The following is a 23,538-nucleotide window of genomic DNA, read 5'->3' on the forward strand; positions in this document are numbered from 1 at the left end:
TTCTTTGCTTGGTCGCATGCTATTACGATATTTACTTACATCATGTCTTGAAATGCCGTCACGAGGTCTAGACCAGGAGCAAGCTCTTTTGTATTTTTGGGTGAAGATATTCAACTGGTATTTTTATTTACTAATTTTTATTTATTTATCTTTTTATTTATAACATACTGTGGACACTAGGTCCAAGCAGGGTGCGCGATACAAGTGAACACACCTCAACAGCAATACACCACTTTATGACACTATAAAGTGAACACATCTCAACACCAATACACCGCTTTGCAGAAATCAGGCGTACATATATTTTCAAGTAAATAACAAAAGCCTTCATATAACAAAACATATAAACACAACTACCTAGCACTACCTACGTACTGATGTGTTCAGTCAAATTCACATCATGTTTTTTTTTGCTTAAAAATGTTAAGAACCATGAAGTACTTAACATATTTCGTGGTTTCGACATGTTTCACCTGCATAAACTTGTCACTTCAAGATTCTTTGTGTTTCTGGCCGGTCGCCTGAATCAAGGAACACACAGGCGAACCTACACAGACAGAGAGACCAATATTTTTCTGTTCAAGTGGGCCAAGAAAAAATCTTGTCTTTGAAACTACGACAGTGCGTTCCCTACGCCGCCTTGCCGTACACCACTTTGGTGCGACCACTGTGTGCGGAATGTGTACGGGCGATTGCGGTAAGTACGGGGAGAAGAAAATGGACAAGAGAACCAGAAATATACAAGTCGAAACACTAGAAGAGAAGCAGTAATGAAAAAAACAGCAACTACGTAAAAGGAAATACAAATAAAATACTACGGAGAAAATACAAATACAAGAAATCAGTAGGGGAGTTCGCAAACTTGGCAAATACTATATATATATGTATATATATATATATATATATATATATATATATATATATATATATATATATATATATATATATATATCTATATATATATATATATATATATATATATATATGTATAAATACAGAAAGAAATGCCGGCAGTCTACAACGCCAAAGAAGGCATAGGGGAATGGTTGGACTATTCTTTATCGTTAGTGACGTTACATTATTTTTTGTTATTAATTACGTGAGAAAGAAAGAAAGAAAAACACGCGCCCAGAGTGGGGACCGAACCCACGCCTTTCGATTAGATCTCGAATGCCTTACCAATTCGGCTATCTGGGCGACTGTGTTCTCCGTCACTTTCTGGGGTATTTCTGCGGCATTTCTTTCTGGTAAGGCATTCGAGATCTAATCGAAAGGCGTGGGTTCGGTCCCCACTGTGGACGCATGTTTTTCTTGTCTGTCGTTCTCACGTAATTAATAACAAAAAATAATGTAACGTCACGAACGATAAAAAATAGTCCAACCATTCCCCTATGCCTTCTTTGGCGTTGTAGACTGCCGGCATTTCTTTCTGGATTTCCTAACGAGCCCCTAATTTCCAAACCCTATATATATATATATATATATATATATATATAAGAGAAGAAAAACTTCGAACAAGGTAAAAGCACGATTGTGGCCTACGTTTCAGCAATGAGAACTTGCTTTCCTCAGGGCAATCTCTCGCCTGGCAGGCACGGTTTATATAGGGGTAGGACCCCAGGTGAAAGGAGAGGGAAAGATGGAAGGGAAATTGAGCAAGCTGATTTGTTTGGGAGTGTGTCGGGGGAGAGATTGAGGGTCCGAGAAGGTTGTCTAGTTTAAGCCGTGAAGTAGGTCACACGGAAGTCAGCTGGTGGTTGATATTCGTGGAATTTTTGGAGAGAGGATGAGACGGTGTTTATTGACCCTCCGCGGGGTTTAGGGACAGGATCTCAGAACCGCCGGAAGCAGACCAGGCGGTGAGGGTGGGGTCCTTATCAGAAACTATCTGCAAGCCTCAGGTCAAAAGAAAAGATAGAGACGGAGGGAAAACTAACTAGGTCAACGAAAAAAGAAAACAAAGGGAGAACAAAATCAGGTAGGGGAACCACATAAACCCACACACAAAAGAAAAAGCAATGACCCGGCAACTGAAATGGCACGTGTCACCCACGGCAACATTCCTGGAACAGGCCTGTCCTGAAACTCAAAAACGAAAAGATAAAGTTAGAGTGACGTACGGGGCACAAGACGACGCGAAGTAAAAAAAGAGAGAAATAAAATAAATAAAATTGAATTCCAAAAGCAAAGGTTGGAGGGATGAGGGCGAGTATTAAGCTAGACGCAAAGGAATAAAAAAAAAAATTAGGTGACCAGCTACAGAGCAGAGTGAACGGTCATAGTCTTTGGATGAGGTATATGCACGAAAATGCCTAATGCTGTATTCAGGGTGAATATCGCAAGGATTCCAAGTTGCCCTTAGACGCATTAATTCCAGCAGGTTCCATGGAGTTGAATTTGTGAATTAAGTAGGATTCTCGGTATTTCCTGTCCCTAGGAGACTTAAAATTTGACTGAAGTATATATAACTTAAGATCATCAAAACTTTGGCCTGGTTGGTTGAAATGCTGCGCTACAGCTATGGAGGATTTGCCAAGAGTATCTGCCCGGTGACCATTAAGCCGTAGGCTCATAGGTTGACTCGTTTCACCTATATACTGTTTGTGGCACATTGAGCATTCCAACATATACACAATGTTGGATGAAGTGCACGTAAAACTTGAATTAATCTTGTGGACATAATTACTGGCTGTGCTTTTTACAACGCAGTCTGTTTGCAGGTGCCTACAAGTCTTGCATCTGGGGCGGGAGCAGCTGGCTATGACTGGTTGCTTTGAAAGCCCTGTTTTAGCATGCACTAAAATATCTTTTAGATTCCTGTTTCTTCGGTAGGTAACCCTTGGTGCTTCCGGGAAAGTCTTTTTAAGTCGGTCGTTACTGGCTAAAATGGGGTAGTACTTCCGCAGTATATTGTTTACGTTTGGGAGGGCGTTTGAAAATTTAGTTATTAGGACAGGTGGCCTGGCGCTTTCGTTTTGCCGCTGTTTGTTGAGAACGTCATCCCTTTTGAGATTAGACACACATTGGTACGCCTGATCGAGCGAGCTTTTGGGGTAGTTCCTGTTCATAAGGGTGTTCTTGAGTTCGTCTAGGTGCTCTACGTAGTCACTGTCATCACTGCATACCCTTCTAAGCCTGGTGGCTTGTCCTACAAAGATCCCTTGTTTGCAGATGTGGGGGCCAAGCCCCTCATATCGGGGCGAGGAGGCGCTAGCGACGTCCTCCTCCTTGGTGGGCCGAGGGCGATCCTCGCGCGCCTCCCTCCTCTCCCTACGAGGCGACGGGGGATGCGCGCAGGAGACTCCCCGAGAGAGACCGCCCTTGGGACGAGCAGCGATCGCACGGTACGTAAATGCCCTTCGGCCACTTTTGGCCGTTTCTTGCATTGGCCGTTGTTTCCCACTTCCGTGGGTCACGGCACCCACCGTGTCGATTAGCGCATGCCTCGATTTGCGTCAGTGCGTTTATCTAGGATGCCCGGCGAGTCTCCGCGGGCATATTCCACTTCTTGGTGGGTTGCCCCGGCGTCCGCGATGTGACGGCTTGCGCCGTCTAAGGTCAGCGGACGAGCGCCGATGCCGCCCGATTGAGTCCAGCGGCTTGAAATGTGTAGCGGCCACAAAGAGCCCCCTTCCCCTACGTCAGCGAGCGTTGCGGCCGGCCAACGCCGGCGGACGCTAACTGCGGCCCGACTACGGGCTGGGCACACGCTGACGGCTGTATGCCCCAGGGGCTAGGTGCGTAGTGCAGTGTAGCGTTTGTATCGTGGTTTCCCGCGTAATAAACCCCTGTACTATAAAAGGTATCGCTTCCCGGTGAAGTGATTGACAACGTACACACGCGGCGAGAGTCGTGGCTCGCTCTCGAACCCGTTGGGGGCAGAGTCTCTCGGCAGGGCAGTTCGGTGCTGCGCGAGAGCAGTGAGAATAACGACGGCGCGTTATTCTATTATGTTCTATTCTATTCCTTCATACTAATAGGATAGGATTTGCCCACATTTCTGGCGCCCAACGTGGGGCAGCGTTTGATTGCTCATTTGCTGCCATACCGTAGCGAGCTTTGCTTGTGCAATCGGCTGACCGCGCAAGGCACGCTAGTTGCGTGCAGTGTACGTTCCGGTGAGAACTCGCATTCGGGCCGCCGGCCGGACCGGCTCCTCGTTTTGTGGATGCCGGTGGAGCTCGAGAGCGCAAGGTTTTCTTTGCTTCGAGCATGAGAACATAGGGCTTTCGTGCTGTGTTCGATTTTGAGGTTGATTTTGACGCAACCCACGCTCAGGTGCTAAAGAAGATGCTTGAATTCGAGTAGCCTCATTCCACAACTCAGAGTATTTAAGCTAGTGCTTGATCTCGTATCTATACGGATTAATGTTACCGGTTCCCTTTGTAGGGCTACTAGGGATGCCATGTTTCTTAGGTATTCACCCCGAAGAGCTAGCCACGGTTTTGGCGGAACTATTCCTTTTTCCGAGCAGTTTCTCGGCCGCCTTTGGTAGGCGGGGCGCCGCGACGTTGACTTGCTTTGCAACGGGCGCTGGGGACAGGGCCCAGCTTGTATTGCTGGTGGTTCCGGGGATGAGTGTCTTGCCAGGCTGAGTGGGGGCTCGTGGTGTAATACACGCGACCGTTATTGAGTATGAACGGTTAAAGGCGGAAGTCCCGAAAGGTCAGTTAGGCTCATTGTTGCGTTATTGTCTTGGCTCACCTTGGCCATACAGTCTGGTAGGCTCGAAGATCTTGTAAATGATCAGCCGCAGTGTCACTGGCAGGTGTGAAGTGGGACGTTTTTAGTTAGTTAATTGGGTTTTCCATTGTTGGGAGACACCTGGCGTTCATGACCTTAGTCATGTGCCGCCAGCATAGTGTGGAAATTGTGCACCTGGATTATTCCTAGAGCACGTCGAAATACCGCGCCCTGCTTATCCGTGGCGTGGCCCGAGCACCTTCGGTATGTCCGACTGTTTTGGGCGGACACATTGTACCGTTTCTGCCGACATCACCTTTGTAGAGTCGCCTGGTCGGATGATGGTTAAAGCCGATTGATGACCCCGCACGCGCACACCAGCTTGTCAACAATCCTCCCGAGGCGATTCCTGGTGAGCCAGTTGACCCTTTCTCCAGCCCGCTATGTACGTGAGAGAACGCATGTTTCTTATTGTGAATTCTTTGCTGTGTATTTGTTAGTGTTTGCGCTATGTGTACATGCTTGCATCTTTACATGGTAGTGCTCGTATGGTTGTGATAAGAATTGTGCATTTATTTGTCTAGTCCCAAGCATCCTGTAGAGAGAAGTGTAAAATAGACTTAGTTTTGACAGTGTAAAGGAGACGAAAAAAAAACAGAGGCGCAAAGGCTTTCGCCTTCGCCGTGGACGGGGGAACTCCGGACTGTTGCTAGGCCTTCTCTTGTCACCTCCTTTGGTTCTTGGAAATTCTGATAGTGGTTTAGTTTGTATTTTGCTTTCGGTTGCTCCGCGGCAACGAGACGCGGGTTAGAGCAGTAACGTTGGGTTAGAGAGGGTGATGGCCCCCTTGCTTGGGCGAGTCTGTACTCTGGTTTCCCTCAGCCCCTCGTTTCTTGTCACCGCCGCGGTCCTGCTCGTCCTTGCGTGGACGAGGGAGGGGAGATCGGGGGCGGCGTTTTGCAGGGGTTGGCGGTGGCTTTCGTTGTCTCATCTGTTGTTGTGTGTGTGTTCATTTTGTGTGTGGAGTGAGTGAGTTACTGCCCATCGGTTCGTTCTCCGCGTCTTCTCGGCCGTTAGGACGATTTTCGCGAACCTGACGCGCGGGGGACTGCGTATGCTGTTGTTTTGTTGCGTGTTCTCGGCCCAAGCTGCGGGGTGTGTGTACGCGCGCGCGCGCTTTCTTCAGCGTCGGCTGTGAGCGAACTTCCGTCGGAGGCCTCGTCCCTTCGCCGTGGCATGTCTTGTGCTTCTGCCGCCTTGATGAATGTGACGTGTGTGCGCGACGGCAGAGGGGGACAAGTGTGCTTCCGGTGGTTGTTTCCGCCCCCGCGTTCCATCCTCGCGTGCAACACCGCAGACTGGCGTCTGTGAGTGCGTGCGTGTGTGTGCCAGCTTCATTCGGCCGAACAGTACACCCCGCTGGTGGTGCGTGTCTGTGGAGAGCGCGCCATGTTTTGTGGTGTGTGCCGGCATCGCCTCTTCGGCTGGCACGCTGCGGCCAGGGACGCCGACAACCGAGCGCAGAGGTGCCCTTCGTCTCCAGGAATGCGGGCGCCTTGAATGGCCGAGCTGACCTTGGGCTGCCTTCGACTCAGCCTAACCCCCCTCCTTCCTTGCGTGGGGCTGAAGCTCGGGCCGCTCCTCTCTCTGGCTGCTGCCCCGTTCGTCAGCGCCGATCCCGACTCCTGGCTTCCAGCAGGTGCACGTGCTGAGGTGCCTTCCTGGTGGGTCGTCGGCTCAGGCGCTGCTTCCTCCCTCTCCATCCCTCTGCAGAGCGACACGGCTCGACGCAACGGTGGAATCGCTCCTCCGTGTCCGCCCATTATCTGCGCGCCTCGAGAACTCTGCGTTGGCACACTCGATGCTGAGTGTGACTCCTCGATGTGACGACAACGAACGCTGACAGCGGGAACATCTTTTCGCCCCTTTATGCTCCCAAGTGCCGAACAATGCGGGAACATCCGTGAAGATTATTTCTTCCCTTTGTAATCTGTGTATTCTTTCCATCCCGGTGTACGTAGTGTAAAATCCTTGCGGGTAATGTGATGTCATTAAGTGTTCTTAGTGCATTGTAATTAACCGTAGGTTGTGTAATATAAGTAACAGCTGTGTTCGTGTAGTATAGTGTACGTAGTGCAACCTTAGTTGACCCCCTCTGTACAGCGTAACATTAGTTCCCTCACCAAGTGAGTAGAGTATTGTTTATAGTGTACATTTCTTGTTTCACACCTTGTTCATAGTGTATATCTTTAGTATGTGTAGCGTGCGTTGTGAATGCAGTGTTTGTTTAAGGGCTGGAGTAGAGGCTGGTGAGCACTAGCTTTGTTTATTTACATTAAGATTGTTCTTTTTGGGTGAGTACCTGATGGCCGGCTTTCCGACCGTCAGGGGGGCATTTAAGGAGAGGGGGATGTGGGGGCCAAGCCCGTCATATCGGGGCGAGGAGGCGATAGCGACGTCCTCCTCCTTGGTGGGGTGAGGGCGATCCTCGCGCGCCTCCCTTCTCTCCCTACGAGGCGACGGGGGATGCGCGCAGGAGACTCCCCGAGAGAGACCGCCCTTGGGACGAGCAGCGATCGCACGGTGCGTAAATGCCCTTCGGCCACTTTTGGCCGTTTCTTACATTGGTCGTTGTTTCCCACTTCCGTGGGTCACGGCACCCACCGTGTCGATTAGCGCATGCCTCGATTTGCGTCAGTGCGTTTATCTAGGATGCCCGGCTAGTCTCCGCGGGCATATTCCACTTCTTGGTGGGTTGCCCCCGCGTCCGCGATGTGGCGGCTTGCGCCGTCTAAGGTCAGCGGACGAGCGCCGATGCCGCCCGATCGAGTCCAGCGGCTTGAAATGTGTAGCGGCCACAAAGAGCCCCCTTCCCCTACGTCAGCGAGCGTTGCGGCCGGCCAACGCCGGCGGACGCTAACTGCGGCCCGACTACGGGCTGGGCACACGCAGACGGCTGTATGCCCCAGGGGCTAGGTGCGTAGTGCAGTGTAGCGTTTGTATCGTGGTTTCCCGCGTAATGAACCCCTGTACTATGAAAGGTATCGCTTCCCGGTGAAGTGATTGACAACGTACACACGCGGCGAGAGTCGTGGCTCGCTCTCGAGCCCGTTGTGGGCAGAGTCTCCCGGCAGGGCAGTTGGGTGCTGCGCGAGAGCAGTGAGAATAACGACGGCGCATTATTCTATTATGTTCTGAATAGAACATAATAGAATCGTGCAGAACCCAATGAGGATCGTGGATCGTGCAGAACCCAATGAGAAGAATGCCGGACGCACACACAGGACGGAATGTATTTACAACATATTTAGCCACTCAAGGAGATGAAGGTCACTCAAAAAAAAGAAATGTTCGCAAAACGGGTTCGGTTAGCTTTCCACGGTAGTGGCTGTCGCTAGACCCGCAAAACAGTTGCGTTGAGCACGGCTCACAGGTATGTCTCGTTGGGGCGAAGTGGTCGTCGAGGGTGAGGCTCGCAAACTTGGCCGGCCGCTTCACGGACAGGTCACCAACGAGCTGGTGTGGGACGCTCCGGAACACCTCCGCGACCAAGCACACCAGGCCCGGAAGCCGTGGCCAGGACTTAGCAACCCGGCGGTCCGAGCAGGAGCATGGAGCCGCTGACGCACCACGAACGTCGGCCTCGCAGCAGCAGGAACCCTGGCTCGAGCCGGAACGTGACGACGCGGCAGAGCCTTGCGATCACTCGTGCCCGAGCCGCACCCAGACGGAAGCTCGCCTGGTCACCGATGGCGACGGTCTCGTAGCGGACGGCACGTCGACCGGACGTCTGACGTGGGAATGCCCAGTCCAACCGTGCCCTGTCTCGGTCGCCCTGCACTTCCCGGGTTCGCAGCGCTTGCTCGCACCACGCCCTCGTCTTCTTCTTCTTCGTGGCGTCCTTTTCCCAGCGGCCACTTGGTGTCTCCCGCGATGTGAAATCTTCTTTCACTACTTTCACCGTGCCCCCTCCGAGCCACTCATCACATCACCCCCACCTTAAGAAAGTTGTTAGGGGACCAAACAACTATTCTACTAATCCCTAGGCAGGGCAAAAAAAATGGCACTGATAACAATGCAATCACGGGCAGGATGCCGTCACTTAACAATAAACTACGATGAACGACGTTATGTCACCGTCAAGTTACACACGCGCCCGCACAACACGACACTGCTGGACGCCTGTTCACTTGCGGGAAACTTTGAATTGAACTCTCAATTCAAAATAATTGAGAGTTAGAACTAGTTTTAACAAAGTTATGTATTAGTATTATTTTGAATTTGACTCTTCTTACTTTTTGCAAGTTTTTGGAACTAGCATGGGTACTCCATTCGCACCGACCTATGCCAACATTTTCATGGGGCAACTTGAAGCTACCCTATTAAGCTCTTTTCCGCATAAACCTCAGGTTTACCTCCGCTACATAGACGACATCTTCATGATTTGGGAACACGGTCGCGCGACTCTAGAAACGTTTATATCCCATCTCAATTCTTCGCATCCGACTATTAAATTCTCCTGCCAGTATTCTGAAAAAGAAGTGAACTTCTTAGATACTACCGTCATTCTAGACAACGGTAAACTTAAAACCACGCTTTTTAGAAAGCCAACAGACAGGCAGCAGTACCTAGATTATAAAAGCCATCACCCCAGACACTGCAAACAAGGGATCTTTCTAGGACAAGCCACCAGGCTTTGAAGAGTATGCAGTGATGACAGTGACTACGTAGAGCACCTAGACGAACTCAAGGCCACCCTTATGAACAGGAACCACCCCAAAAGCTCGCTCGATCAGGCGTACCAACGTGTGTTTAATCTCAAAAGGGATGACGATCTCAACAAACAGCGGCAAAACGAAAGCGCCAGGCCACCTGCCCTAATGACTAAATTTTCAAACGCCCTCCCAAACGTAAACAATATACTGCGGAAGTACTACCCCATTTTAGCCAGTAACGACCGACTTAAAAAGACTTTCCCGGAAGCACCAAGGGTTACCTACCGAAGAAACAGGAATCTAAAAGATATTTTAGTGCATGCTAAAACAGGGCTTTCAAAGCAACCAGTCATAGCCAGCTGCTCCCGCCCCAGATGCAAGACTTGTAGGCACCTGCAAACAGACTGCGTTGTAAAAAGCACAGCCAGTAATTATGTCCAAAGATTAATTCAAGTTTTACGTGCACTTCATCCAACATTGTGTATATGTTGGAATGCTCAATGTGCCACAAACAGTATATAGGTGAAACGAGTCAACCTATGAGCCTACGGCTTAATGGTCACCGGGCAGATACTCTTGGCAAATCCTCCATAGCTGTAGCGCAGCATTTCAACCAACCAGGCCACAATTTTGATGACCTTAAGTTATATATACTTCAGTCAAATTTTAAGTCTCCTAGGGACAGGAAATACCGAGAATCCTACTTAATTCACAAATTCAACTCCATGGAACCTGCTGGAATTAATGCGTCTAAGGGCAACTTGGAATCCTTGCGATATTCACCCTGAATACAGCATTAGGCATTTTCGTGCATATACCTCATCCAAAGACTATGACCGTTCACTCTGCTCTGTAGCTGGTCACCTAATTTCTTTTTTTTATTCCTTAGCGTCTAGCTTAACACTCGCCCTCATCCCTCCAACCTTTGCTTTTGGAATTCAATTTTATTTATTTTATTTCTCTCTTTTTTTTTACTTCGCGTGGTCTTGTGCCCCGTACGTCACTCTAACTTTATCTTTTCGTTTTTGAGTTTCAGGACAGGCCTGTTCCAGGAATGTTGCCGTGGTTGACACGTGCCATTTCAGTTGCCGGGTCATTGCTTTTTCTTTTGTTTGTGGGTTTATGTGGTTCCCCTACCTGATTTTGTTCTCCCTTTGTTTTCACAATCGTGCTTTTACCTTGTTCGAAGTTTTTCTTCTCTTGTGTTCTCTACCATCTTCAAAGTTCTACTACCTCCCTATATATATATCTATATATATATATATATATATATATATATTTATATATATATATATATATATATATATATATATATATATATATATATATATATATATGTGTGTGTGTGTATATATATTTATATATATATACAAAAAAGAAAAATTAGAAGAAGGTAGCGACCGCAATTGTTGAGAAATTTTGAGCAAGACATCTGCTTTGCACCTGACCTGCCCTCACGAAGGCAAGTCCCTTGCTGAAACGTTGGCAACAATTGCGGTGGCTGCCTTGGAACAAGTTTTCTTTTCTTGTGTTTCCTATTTTCCTATCATCTTCCAAAGTTTGTTTCCCCCTATATATGTGGATATATATATATATATATATATATATATATATATATATTTATATATATATATAAAGTCGTGAAGTAGAGTCCTTAGTTGCTGCAGCAATACGCACAAAGTAGAAGTACGCTCTTCGGAGACTTTATTTCCAACGTTTCGACCTGAGACATGTCTTCCTCCTGAGGAAGACCTGTCTCAGGTCGAAACGTTGGAAATAAAGTCTCCGAAGAGCGTACTTCTACTTTGTATATATATATATATATATATATATAGATATATATATATATATATATATATATATATATATATATATATATACATAGAGAGAGAGAGAGATACACCCAAGCACGCACACACTGGGGCGTGTCTGTGCGTGCATGTGGCTGCGTGTAAGTTTGAGTGAAAGATATAACAAGGTCAGGCTCACCTGTGCATCCAGAAGATAGTATGGCTGTACTAGTCAGAATATTTTTTTGATTATTTGTGCGTCCCTACATCAGTTCCATTATCTCTCTTGCGCGAAATAGAGTCCCTGTTGTAATAGGAGCTAAAAATCGAATCGTGGTTTTCAGCGGCCTTTCTCGTAAGTATAGCTACAATGGGGAAAATGTATGGGGAACCATGCCTCCGCAAGATGCTTGCGCGTGCAGTGTGCTCGCTGACTTACTATACAAAAAGAACTCTTATTTTGAACGGCGGCGAGGGACAAAAAGATTTTATGTTTAAATGTCAAACCAGTATCGATGTGGCGTTTTATGGTAAAGTATGCCGATTTTCGTTACAAAAATAGCAGTGACGGCGATGATGCGTCGGCTTTCTTGCATTATGCGGCTGACATTGACATGTTTATAGTACATATCGTGACAATTTGTATTACAATAATCCGAAAGTATCCAGCCTGTCGTACCTTCTTCAGCTTGGCAGAACTCAGGGCGTAGCTGAGGCAGCTCCGGATGTTTCTCCCATTTGTTCCGCGAGTGAGTAGCAACGACTTTCCTAAGATAGGGTGCATTTGGTCGGTCATCATGTTGAGCTGGAAAAAGGTGTCATAGCGGTAGTAATATAGTGTCGTTTTTATGTTTTCCGGCACCAGAAAGATGTCGAATCCAACATGTTCTCTTTTTTTTTACTTTGCATTTACCCAAGCACGATAACAATCGGGATCAGGATCAATCAGTAACTACACCCTCAGATTATCAATTCTGGAAGCTACCGGGAGACCCCAAAATTCTACGGCTTTTTTGCCCATGCTGAGACTGCAATAGTGCCAAAATTTCTGATCTCATTTTCTGGCAACGCTGTCCCAGACATACAATAACTGGTCATTTATATTTTCACGTTTGTTAATATGCAACGTCACTTACTGTGCAAAAGCCGTGGTTCCGAGGAAGAAATCGGCAAATTTTCAGAACTGAAACTGTGTTTTCACATTGATGGCTTTAAAATCAATGTTCTTTCGCCACATTTGTAATTGGTGGAGGCAAAAAACCGAGTACCCCACTTGTATTGATTTTGGCGCCCGCTAAAGATCCCAAAGTACTAGAAATTATTCCGGGTCTATTCACAACGGCACGTCTTACGGCGAAGGGCTTAATTTGGCGCGATAGACACACGAAATTTAAGAAGAAGCAAGTCACAACTACTCACGATGTCCAGTACATTCGTATTTGTATATTTTGTTTTTGCTGCCACCATAGGCTATCCACACTTTTTTCAATTGCAAAATCAGAGTACACTCCAAAGAAGTAAGGGCGCCTGGTGAAAACATTTGTGGTGCACACAAAGTACCACAAACCATATTTTCTACATTTCTTTCGTTCGTTCATTATTTCTTCTGTGGACATAAGATGTATAACAATGACTAAGTAGGAGGATGAGGAATACACGCGTGTCTAATGCAGTCAGCGCTAGGGAAGGGTCCTCATTCCAGGACCCCACAACTCAGTCCGGCTTCGTGGTCTCTCTGCACCATCCAGAGCTCGTCGTCAGGGTCCGACCTGGACAGTGCGCTCTGCCAGTGCTCTACTTAGCCGAAGGGTAGGGGGGCACGTGGGGGTTTCTAACACAGCCCCAAATGATATGGTATAGGGTAGTGCAGTGCAAATTCCCGGCCCGGCCCGAAAGCCCGAGTTCGGACCGGCCCGCGGTGCGGGCTCGGGACTGGTAGCCCGCATTTTCTCACGCCCGGGCCAGCTCGGGCTTGAACCAAAAATTTTGTCGGGCTGTACCGGTCCGATCCAGCCCGGGCTGTGCCTGAGGCCCGGCTATCGTGTGCCGCAAGTTCTAAATTGTTGGAAAGACAAATTTTTCTTGTTGAGATTTCAGGTAAAGTGAAAAAAAGAAAGTGCTAATTAACTACCACGCCGTTAAAAGATGCGATAAAAAGACGATTGCACTTAGAAAGCCTTCACATCAATAAAACATACGTCTGGGTCCCATCAGCTTAGTGGGAGAGAGCGGGCCAGAAAACGAGGGCACTCCAGCCATAGACTACAAAATGATCGTAATTTCTCTCTTCTTTTCAAATTAAAACAAACAAAACAAACGAGACGTGAATTTCGCAGTGTGTGAGAATTTTGAAGAACCAATTTTCTAAGCGGAGCCTATGATTTTTTCCCGCAAGATTTTTGTAGAGCCATGACTAAAGGCAAGAAATAACAGAAGCGCAGATAAAATCATGCTGCCAACGTAACTAGAGGGAAAGCCAAAAAACAGATGGTGAAGCCGGGCGCATCGTCTGATCAAATTTCAGCCTGCAACGGAAGAACGAAAGGTGCAATATCTGTTGAAAATTGCAATAAAAATTATCTACTTACTGGGAATCATTTAAGGTATCCACGGGTGTGCCTTGATTTCGAAGACTGGCAAATGAAGTGGCAAATGAAGTTACACGACTACCGAAAAAACAGCTTCTAAGTGAGGATAAGTTGTGCAATGTTCGGTCCACGTTTAAAGAAAATTTAGATCTAAAATAGTCGTATTCGCTTTGTGCTTACGCTTTATAGGTTAACAGAAAACTTCTTCAAGTTCATGTAATATCCTGTCGGACTAGGGATGATATTTTACTACAGTTGGCGAGCTCGAGCCGGGCTCGGGCTCATAATTTAAAGGTTTTTCGGGCTCGGGCCGGGCTCGGGCTCACATTTTATAAATTCGTCGGGCTTGAGCCGTGCTCGGGCTCATTTTTTTATAAATTTCTCGGGCCTGGTGTGGGCCTGGGCCGTGTCTCTATCGGGCCGGGTCGGGAGGGGCGTAGAAATTGCGGCCCGTGCATTGCTGTAGTATAGGGTACCCGGAGCTTCGCAGAAGCGGCATTGCGAGGAGTACGGCGGGGGGCCAGAATGTGGGCTCTAGTGGGGTGGAGAAATGTGTTTGGTTGGATGTTTCAGAGGTGGCGCCCTTGTTCATTAGTGAGGCTTTTATGCGTGGGGGGATATAGTGCTCGTTCCACACGGTAATGCTGGGTGTTTCCATGAAACGACAAGAGAGGTCAGACCTGCCACTTCTCGCTGAACGCTAGGCTTGCCCGGTGGGTCAACTCTCGGGCGCTCTGATGGGCAGCTTGGTGTCCAGAGACGGCGGAGTGGACTGGAGCCCAAATACTCCCTACGGGATGCCGAGGAGGATGCTGGAGAAGAATTATTCTGGCAGGTAGGGATACGCAACGGCTGAAGAAGGTTCTACATGCTTGATGGCTGTCTGTGATCATTATTTGGGCATGCGTTTGCGCAATGGCTGATTAGATTGCCGCTTCCTCCGCCTGCAGAGAGTGGATGGTGAGGATTTATGCGCATGTAATCAGATTTTCGGTAGTAGAAACCACAGCAGTCGTATCTATTCGCCCGGGAAATGAGGCTGCGGCTGTATAGACTGTGGCAGAGCTTCGGCCGTATTGATTAAGAATCGCTTTCGCTCAAGCTTCGCTACGAGCCTCGTGACATATCGGATGCATTTTGCGTGACAATGAACGTGCGAATCTCATGGGTAAGTTCAGCCACATTGGCCTGCGGGTGTTCCAGAGGAGAGTGCAGGCTCATTTAAGAGCAAAATGCCTCTACTGGTAGGGGTAGGGCTGAGACGTAAGAGTTGTCCTAAATGGTGGGCTTCGAACAGTTAATTAAAGGTATAGCGGTCTCCCAACCACAAGAGTTTCTGCGTTAAGGTGGTTACATGTGGTTCTAATGCAACTTTGTACGCATTGCGTGTCGCTAAGCACGAGGACGCGGGATCCATTCCCGGCCGCGATGGCCGCTTTTCTGATGGAGGCGAAGAGCAAATACGCCCGTGTGTACGAGATTTCAGCAGAGGTTAAAGATCCCCAAGGGGGCCAAATTTATTCCGCAGCCCCCCACTGCGCCGCGCCTTATGCCCTGCGTTGCGTCGGCGCGTTCAATGCTACAATAAATAAGTAAATATAAAAATAAATAAATAAATAAATAAATAAACAAACCAATCAATCAATCAATCAAACAATTAACACCTTGCGTATCAGGGCTTCCATCTTGTCCTTTTCGGTCTTGGAGAGCAAAGGCAGGGGAGGAAGTGAGTGACCCTAGACACGTCGAAGGCTTGAACCAGCCTGAGTACATCCTCCTATCACATACCCCTCGTCTGGGTACTAATCGTGTGGGATCGTGTGGATGTGGGCGGATCATGTGGGAGACTTGCTCTGTGGTTTTCTTAAGTCTGTTGAGCAGTGGAATGTTCGAGCCATCCGCTTGGAAAAACATGCCCACGATTCTGAATTGTGGAGTCGGAGCCATTACGTGGCTATCCATGTGTAGACAGATAGTTGGCGGCCCAGGAGAGAGTTTCTTCCTTGCTGAAACGATTAGCAGCTCCGATTTCTGCAGCGAGCATTCTAGGCCACACTCCCCTGTGTATTGAATTACTATACCAACCGCCTGTTTTAGATTTTACTCTATGTCCACTCCTGATGAATGAATCGCAAATATGGTAATATTGCTACGAGACATCACCATCTAGTCGGAATTATCATCAAGGAGGGAAGAGAAAGAAGACGCGCGTGGACTTCGGCCCCTTGCTTGGACGGCGCTTGGTCGGTCTTACTGTGCCTTCTGTAGATACCGGACTACCGTGTATCAATATCACCCGCATATAATCCATAGCATATGCCTGGTATGGAACCCAGGAGCGAGGAGAGGTCAATGAGGGCTATGATGTATAGCAAGGGGGACAGGGTGGACCCTGAGGTGTCCCATTGTTCCCGAGAGAAACGCGATCTTATTTCAGGTCACCCACCTTGAGAATAGCGTTTCGGCCATGAAGAAAGTCTCGAACGTATTTGTAGGTGCGTTACCCGCAGTTTAGGCCATACTCTAACAGCTAAAAAATGACTGGTGTAATAATAACGAAGCTATGCTCTCATTAGGCGGGTATCAAAATATTCTCTTACTAGATCTGGCAGACGAGGAGAGCTGATACGCTCTTCCTGTTGCTATGCTCAGTTCCCGAAATCTCAACAGTCAGTGTGGATTTTGATATTCTGTCTTTTATACCTGATACAAAAATTATGTGTGCGATATATTGGACACCAAATGGGAACATACAATTCTTCCAACAGTTTTTTTAAACCTTTATGGATTAAATTTGTGACTACAACTTTCCCTCAATCTGTGGAGGTGGCACGAACATAAATATTCTAGCGGACAGCGTTATGGGTTCACGTTTATTGATGGCGTAACTAACCTCTTGTTTTGTAAATTTCAATGTTACCGCCACAGGTGTCACCCAGACAACTTCAAGTTGCCTTGAACTTCTAATTAAAAATGCAGATACGCCTACGTCTCATTGCGGCACACATCCTGTATAAATTATCATTGTCAAATATTTGTGTTATATCACAGTAAAAATCAAACAAGAAACTTTCAACGCCTACCATCCCGTACGCAGCACAGTGCCAGAATTCGGTAAATCACACATTATCGCTTGTAACTGGTTTCCGCGTTCTAAAAAACCCATTTGAACCTCATATTGAAATTACCATTCGCTAAAATGTATTCAGCCCACTTTCGTATTGAATTCAGATTCATGGTGAAAGAACAGCGCAAGAAAAACCGGCACTAAAACTAGAGGGGACGACACAGAGCGCCGATGACGCATCAGCGCTGTGCGTCGTCCCATCTTCCTTTGGTCTTTGTGTTTCTTGCGCTGTTTTTTTCACCATGAATCTGAATCTGCACCAACTATCCCAAATGGCCATCTTATATTTTGAAACTTTTTCGCGTAATGACAATCCTAGGAACCCCCGCATTATGGCGGAACAATTAAAAAAGACTCAGAGAACAAACCCTCGTCTGTTTCATAAAATACGACCTGTAGACGCATTAGAAATGTTCTGAAGAACCGAAACAAACTAAATAATCAGCTAAGAGAAGCGAAGACAACATGTCACCAGCCCTTCTTTGCAGAAAAAACGCCCAGGCGCTGTCTGGAAAATAACAATGTCTCTCAAGTCCCCGGTAAAACGAACACCGAAATACAAACCTTGCCATAAACACTCCGGGAAAATTCTTGCGGATTACTGCAATAGGTACTTAGAAACATTATTCTTCGTAAAGTAGAAGTTTATGAGAAATAAACTTCCACTAAACTTCCTTCTGGTGGAGAACCTGCTGCCCCCCCAATCCATAATAATTGTCCTACTGGAGGCGTTTATTGAAGGCTACGAAAGATTTCAAAGTATACAGAAGTTTTCTGAACAAAAAAAAACAAATCATTACTTGTTAAAAATGTCCCAGAATTTATTGCCCCAACAAGCCCTGACTTTTACAATTAAATTCTTCATACTGTGGTGTTCCCGAAGAAAATAATGCGAGCAGGACTGACGGTGCCTTACAGTAGGCAGACAGAAATGATCCTAGGAATTACTGGTCTATATCTGTCATACCAGTCTTTGGCAAATGTTTTGAAGAGGTAATCTTTTCGGGCGTGCCTTGTTATCTTGAAGCAAATAGTATTAGGTCAGGTACGCAATCTGTTTTCGGACAGTACGGTCTACTGAAACAGCCTTGCTAACTATTAAGGAGCACATATAGTTGAAAAAGAAAATAATTATTTTACTTTAGCACTCTTTTAGTTATTTCAGTTATGCATTTCACTGACTCAACCATAAAATTCGTGCTAACAGATATCGCAAGAGCGAATCTGTGGGAAACCGTAGCAATAATGTAATCATATTCAGGGAACAGAATGCAGTCAGTGAATATTTCTGGCCAACAGTCTACTTTTCCACCGCTTTTAAATGGTGTTACTTAAAGGGACCCAGAAAAGCCTTCTGTAAAAGTTACAAAAGGCCTGTATCGTCGCGTAGCACCAATATAGCGAAGCAATGCCGTTGGAAATATTGATTTACATTCAGTATTAGCTGCGCCAGAAGCAATAACCTGCACCTCTCCCCACTTGCCGATCTACTCCACATCCCTCTCTGCTTCCTTAAAAGCAGCTGGAAACACTGGGAATAGCCATGTGACATCGCGACGCTCGACTTCCGTTCTGCGCTAGCTACATTCTTGCGCCTGGGCACACGTCAATCGCTGCGGACCCGCCTTTGCCGCCTTTGCCTAGGGATCGCGCAGGAAGGAGGGAGAGCAGCCGGAAGCCAATAACAGTGACGCCGCCGGCGGCCGACCTCGCCGGCGATTGGGCGAATCAGGGTGCGCCTTCGCCGTTGCGTCAGCCGCGATCGCCGCGGTCGCCGTTGCGTCAGCCGCGGTGGGCTCACTGCGGCGTCACGCTCATCGGCTGAAAAAGGCGATCTTCAAACATTGTTTACAAATTATCCGTACAACGTATGGGGCTCACACTTGGCTCAAAATACCTCGTTATTTGTTCTACCACCTGAATGCATTTGATTGCCACCTTCACAAAGCTTTTCGGGGTTCCTCTAAGTCAGCGTGCTATGTCTCGTGCTTTTGTATTTATATATACATGACACTGCCTGCATTTGCTTCAACGGACTAAAGCAATTCTTTTCATGCTAAAAATAGAGAACATGAGTTAAAACACCCGCTGAAACGCACTTATGATGGTGTAGAATTAGTACATGATCTCAATATATTTGGTGTTGCACTCTCATGCGCGCTTCGACGGAATAAACAAATTGGTAGCACCTGTAGGAAACTGCCTTCTGTGGCTGGTCCGCTAGCACGCACACGTTGCCTTGTTCAAGAGGCGGATAAACTGAACATTCACAATGTCCTATTTGTCTCAGATACAAAATACTTTAGCTCAGTGCGGACAACTATACCACAAGAAAACATCAGTGACATACTCATCTTGCAAAAAAAGCTGTTGTTCATTTGTTAAACCTGAATTATTCTTCTACCACTCAGATTTGTTTCCACGTTACAACATCAACAAAGTACACTACATGTACGCTTTCCAAATTCGCTGATCCTTCTACTTTTCTTTGTTACCAACACATAAACATTCCCACATATTCGACATCACTCCCGTCTAAATCTCACTTTACAAATACGCGCAACACAGCCAACTGCACCCGCGGAATTTCCGAAAAAACTACGTTGGACTCACCAGAGCACAACTTGCATAATAATATAAAAAAATGGTTTTTCGCGAAGTTTTCTTCAGAAGAGTTAAAAGTGTTTTCTGCGAGAAAATTATAAAAAACCACAAAGTGTTGATAGACACATGCAACTTATATTCGTGAACTGCTAGGTACCGTTTGTAGCGCGAACAGTTTTTTATGTATCCTATTTTTTGCTATTTGTGTAGATTTTACATAATCATAAACTCAATTGAAATTCGTGAGCTGCTATCTACCGTTTGTAACGCAAACCATTTTTCCCCTACCCTTTTTTATTGTTATTTGTACATTTTTTAGTGTTGACTTTAAGTATTTCTTCCTGCGATATGAGTGCTTCCTTCTTGTACTTTAGAGCGTGATAAGTTGAATGTGCGCTTATTCTAAGGCACGCATTGTTCTTCTTAGGCTGTACTGGAATAAAACTGTTACCTCGTTTGTATTACATTTGGCAAAGAAACGATTGCTATCGTTATCTTTATCTGAAATGCAGCAACCTCTGAAAAATTTTCCCCTGTCATATCACTACTGCCATGTAAGCGTTCACAGGTCCAGTCAAGTTGTTAAGTCTGTTTTCAGCCCCAGAACCCCTAGAGATGTATTTCTGGGAAATTAGCTGACTACCTGACTGATTGATCGATTGATTGATTCATTCATTTATTCATCGTTTTATACCTCTTCTCTGCACCAGTGCAGTTTATGGGACGTAATTCTGTAGGCCTAGAGTTTAGGCTGGTCGCGGTCGCAGTAGAAAAGTACCAGCAGCTCTAACGCTACTGCAAAGAGAGGAAAGGTGGGCGCGCATGCGGAGCTTTTGTGCGGAAGGCAGAATGCGCAGCTACTGTGGGTTAGGTACTGACTGCGCTAATCAAGTCAGATCCGATAACTACTGTAGGCCCATGACCTTATCGTGTTCAAGAAGCCTAAAAACAATCACGGCACCTGGAGTAAGATATCCAATTGGCGGATTGCTAGGGCTTTGCTACAATAAATTCCCAGTCAACCAATAAATGTTTCGAAACTATCTGCTTCCTTTTGAGGCGGGTGGCAGTTGACAATGTGCGTATATCAGTCTTTCCGAACATGCAGTTTTTTTTTAGTACGGCTGCATATTTCTTGTTATGCCCTGCGTGAGGAGTTAACGGGGGACAAAAGAACTCAATAATGCTTTACGTACCCCGCGGTTGACGAAGTTGCCGAAATTCCGCACGTACACGTACTCTATGAAGTCCAGGTCATTTATTACTACGAAGGGCACGTCTCCGTTAAAGAACCTGTAAAATAAAGGGTGAATGTTTTGCTTAATAAACATGGACATTGTTTCGATATTTGTAAAACCTAGTCACGCACCCTGCCTATAAACCTTTAAGGGGGGAAGATCGGGATAAATCCAATGCCACAACTGCATAGCAGCGTAAACAGACGAAAAATATCAGGTCACGAATGCTGCTCTGATTGACATTTTTGGCGCAATTCTGCTACACACTAAATACCAACAGCTTCAGATCGTCAGTGAGTATTCCCCAACACAATGCGGGAAAGCAGTCCTCTCGCCTGTATGGTAATCTTCGGTGGCTCAAAAATAATACTGCAAAGAAAATAGGAAAACGACAAACTGAAATTTGATGTGTAGTAGGCGTTTGTTACCCGGGCTTTCAATCCAGAAGAAACCGGTTTGAATTCAAAAAAACAAAAAACAAATATATACACAGACAACAAGCGAACCCCTATCGATGACAAATACACGTTTTTATCCTGTAAACAAGGTATGAAACAACATCGTGCTCCAGCAGTCTTTCTGTTCGAAGGTATAGTCAGTTTATCTAAAAGCGGATTTTATTAGCTGTACACGCAGCGCTTCTTTGTCTTGTGGTCTGAAAAGAACCAAATGGGGTGGCCGGCCATGATCTTTTGTTCTTTCCGAGCATCGCTTACCGATAATGTATAGGCCGAAGAAAATGTCACAATGCGAGTGAAACCAAACAGAAATTAGACCGAGATTCTGCACTCTCCACAGCCTCATTTACGACGTATTTGCGTATAATTTTTTAGTTGGATTTCTGCATTCCCGGGTTTTTTGTACGCCCTATGTTACTGCAGGGGGTTTGAAGCGTTCGCTTTTTTGCGGAAATCGCGGGTTTTTATGTGTTCATTTTACCCGGTCCGTGTATATAGACTAGTGCATTTGTGCAATCCATAGGCAGTGACCGCTCCACTGAAGGCACCTAATGATGATTCGTCAAAACAAGTTTTATCAACCCTGCATTGCGTTCCGTCAATCCAATTTTCACCATGCTAGATCTCTCACAACTCCGCCAGTCTAATATCACTGGCAAAATTTGATTCTTGTAGTAGGTTAGCGCAGGCTTTTGGATGCACTCACGCCCACTATGTTCCATTCGACACGTAGCTGTTTTTATGCGGTAAAATTATATTATACATTGTGCATGAACAAGCAGTACAGCTACTCAGTGCTAATGCAACTAAGTAAGCTAAGCTAATGCAACGCGAACGCGTCATAACAATTTCTTTTACGACATTGTTGAACTTTATCTGAGATTTATCTCGCTGTACTGTTGATTCTACCACCCAACGTTTGCTAAACTTCCATAGGCACGTCTTACTAGAATAAAGCTCAAAAAAGTAGTGTGCAGAACCGCAATAAAAAAATGTGTACTTCACACTTCCTTCCTGCTTGCCTGTGCTTGATGACAACTAGCTTTAAGCGACTATAACTGAGCGCTTCCCATCTACCCTGCTCTGAACAAAAGGAACATGAAATAAACAAATGCGTCGCCTCACCCAAAAACATTTCCATATTTTTCCAGCCACCGCCCGATGACTTTGTAGGACTCCTGTTGCGCAGAGAGGAAATATAAGCAAACTCTGATGCTAAGTAAAATTGACAGTGGGGTTAGTTGGTTTTGAGCCATCGAAAGTTGCGCTTGAAACGGGAAACAGAAGAGAAGCGCCGTCTTGTGTGTCTTCTCTTCTGTGTCCCGTTTTAAGCGCTACTTACCATGGATCCGATGGTAAGTACTCATAATAGTATGAGGATGACAACTGCCAGCGAAGTCGTTAAACTGAAGAGTGAGCTTCAATGGTAAAGAAGTTGGACGCCTTTCCCTTACCGATGAATGGTACTCAAGAAGGTTACCGCATATCAGGTTCGGTTCTGGACCGGGTATGCCCAGCTTCTTGAAGTACGAGAAATGCCTTTTTCTCCACCTTCAGGGATAACAAAACCAAAGAGAGTCACAAGAGCGCTATGTTTAATTAAATTTAGTCGTTCCAGAGAACGCACAAGCTGATGCGTGGAGTTGTACGCAATTGCAGTGCGCCAGTAGTCACTCAGTTGCTTCACACAACCTCCATAACTATTGATTGCTCCATTACGCAAGTAAACAACGACATCGTTCGGCAGTTATTTATATGAACTCATTTACTACATACTAAAGACCAGTATTATGGCCAGAAGATGAGCACAAAAGATAAACCGAAGACAAAATAGAAACAAACCAAGTTCACAGTTGGTGATTCATTTCACTCTGATATATTGCAGTTGAGTTCGTCACTATCAGAGAAATGGCACGTGAGAGTTCTCCGTTTATTGCTTAGAATATATTATGTTGACAACGGAGAGATAGACTGAGATGGGTCTACCGACAGTTCACCTTTGCTGACCAAAGATAAAGATGAAGCCGGAAGCATTTTTCTTGGTTTTAAGGTTGCGATAGTGTAATTCAGCAGTATTGTAAGTAAAGAACCTGTACGTGGCTATTGAGAATAAATAAATATTAAATCTCTCCTGTGAGTTCTTCAAGTTTACTGATGGTATGAGTTAAATGTGGGGGCATACTAAGCAGGTATTTTGAAGGTTTTGCTCATAACATAAAGTAACTTAGGAGTGTCACCTTAGCAGAGGAATTTCTTAGTGTGTCAGAAGCACCATAGGTTATGAAATGCAGATGAGTAAATATTTCAATGCGTAAATATTACGAGAGTTAGCTGG

At 46.1% G+C, this 23,538-nt stretch overlaps 1 protein-coding gene across 2 annotated transcripts in view; it reads right to left on the reverse strand.

Moving 5' to 3' along the window:
* LOC144172990 (cytochrome P450 3A14-like) overlaps window positions 1-23,538 on the reverse strand; it is an 87,222-nt gene that overhangs the window by 58,489 nt on the left and 5,195 nt on the right. Inside the window, exons 2-5 of one of the 2 annotated variants that reach the window (XM_077701585.1) lie at window positions 22,658-22,754; window positions 22,329-22,381; window positions 20,704-20,800; window positions 11,868-11,993 (exon numbers count right to left, since the gene is read on the reverse strand). In XM_077701585.1, coding sequence (XP_077557711.1) covers window positions 11,868-11,993; window positions 20,704-20,800; window positions 22,329-22,381; window positions 22,658-22,754 — 373 coding nt within the window. The remainder of the gene's footprint in view (window positions 1-11,867; window positions 11,994-20,703; window positions 20,801-22,328; window positions 22,382-22,657; window positions 22,755-23,538) is intronic. The other variant, XM_077701586.1, reaches the window with a different exon arrangement.

The sequence above is a fragment of the Haemaphysalis longicornis genome, unplaced genomic scaffold (assembly GCF_048455015.1).
Source record: "Haemaphysalis longicornis isolate Haplotype H1 unplaced genomic scaffold, Haemaphysalis longicornis Haplotype H1 scaffold_28, whole genome shotgun sequence".
NCBI classification, from domain to species: Eukaryota; Metazoa; Arthropoda; class Arachnida; order Ixodida; family Ixodidae; genus Haemaphysalis; species Haemaphysalis longicornis.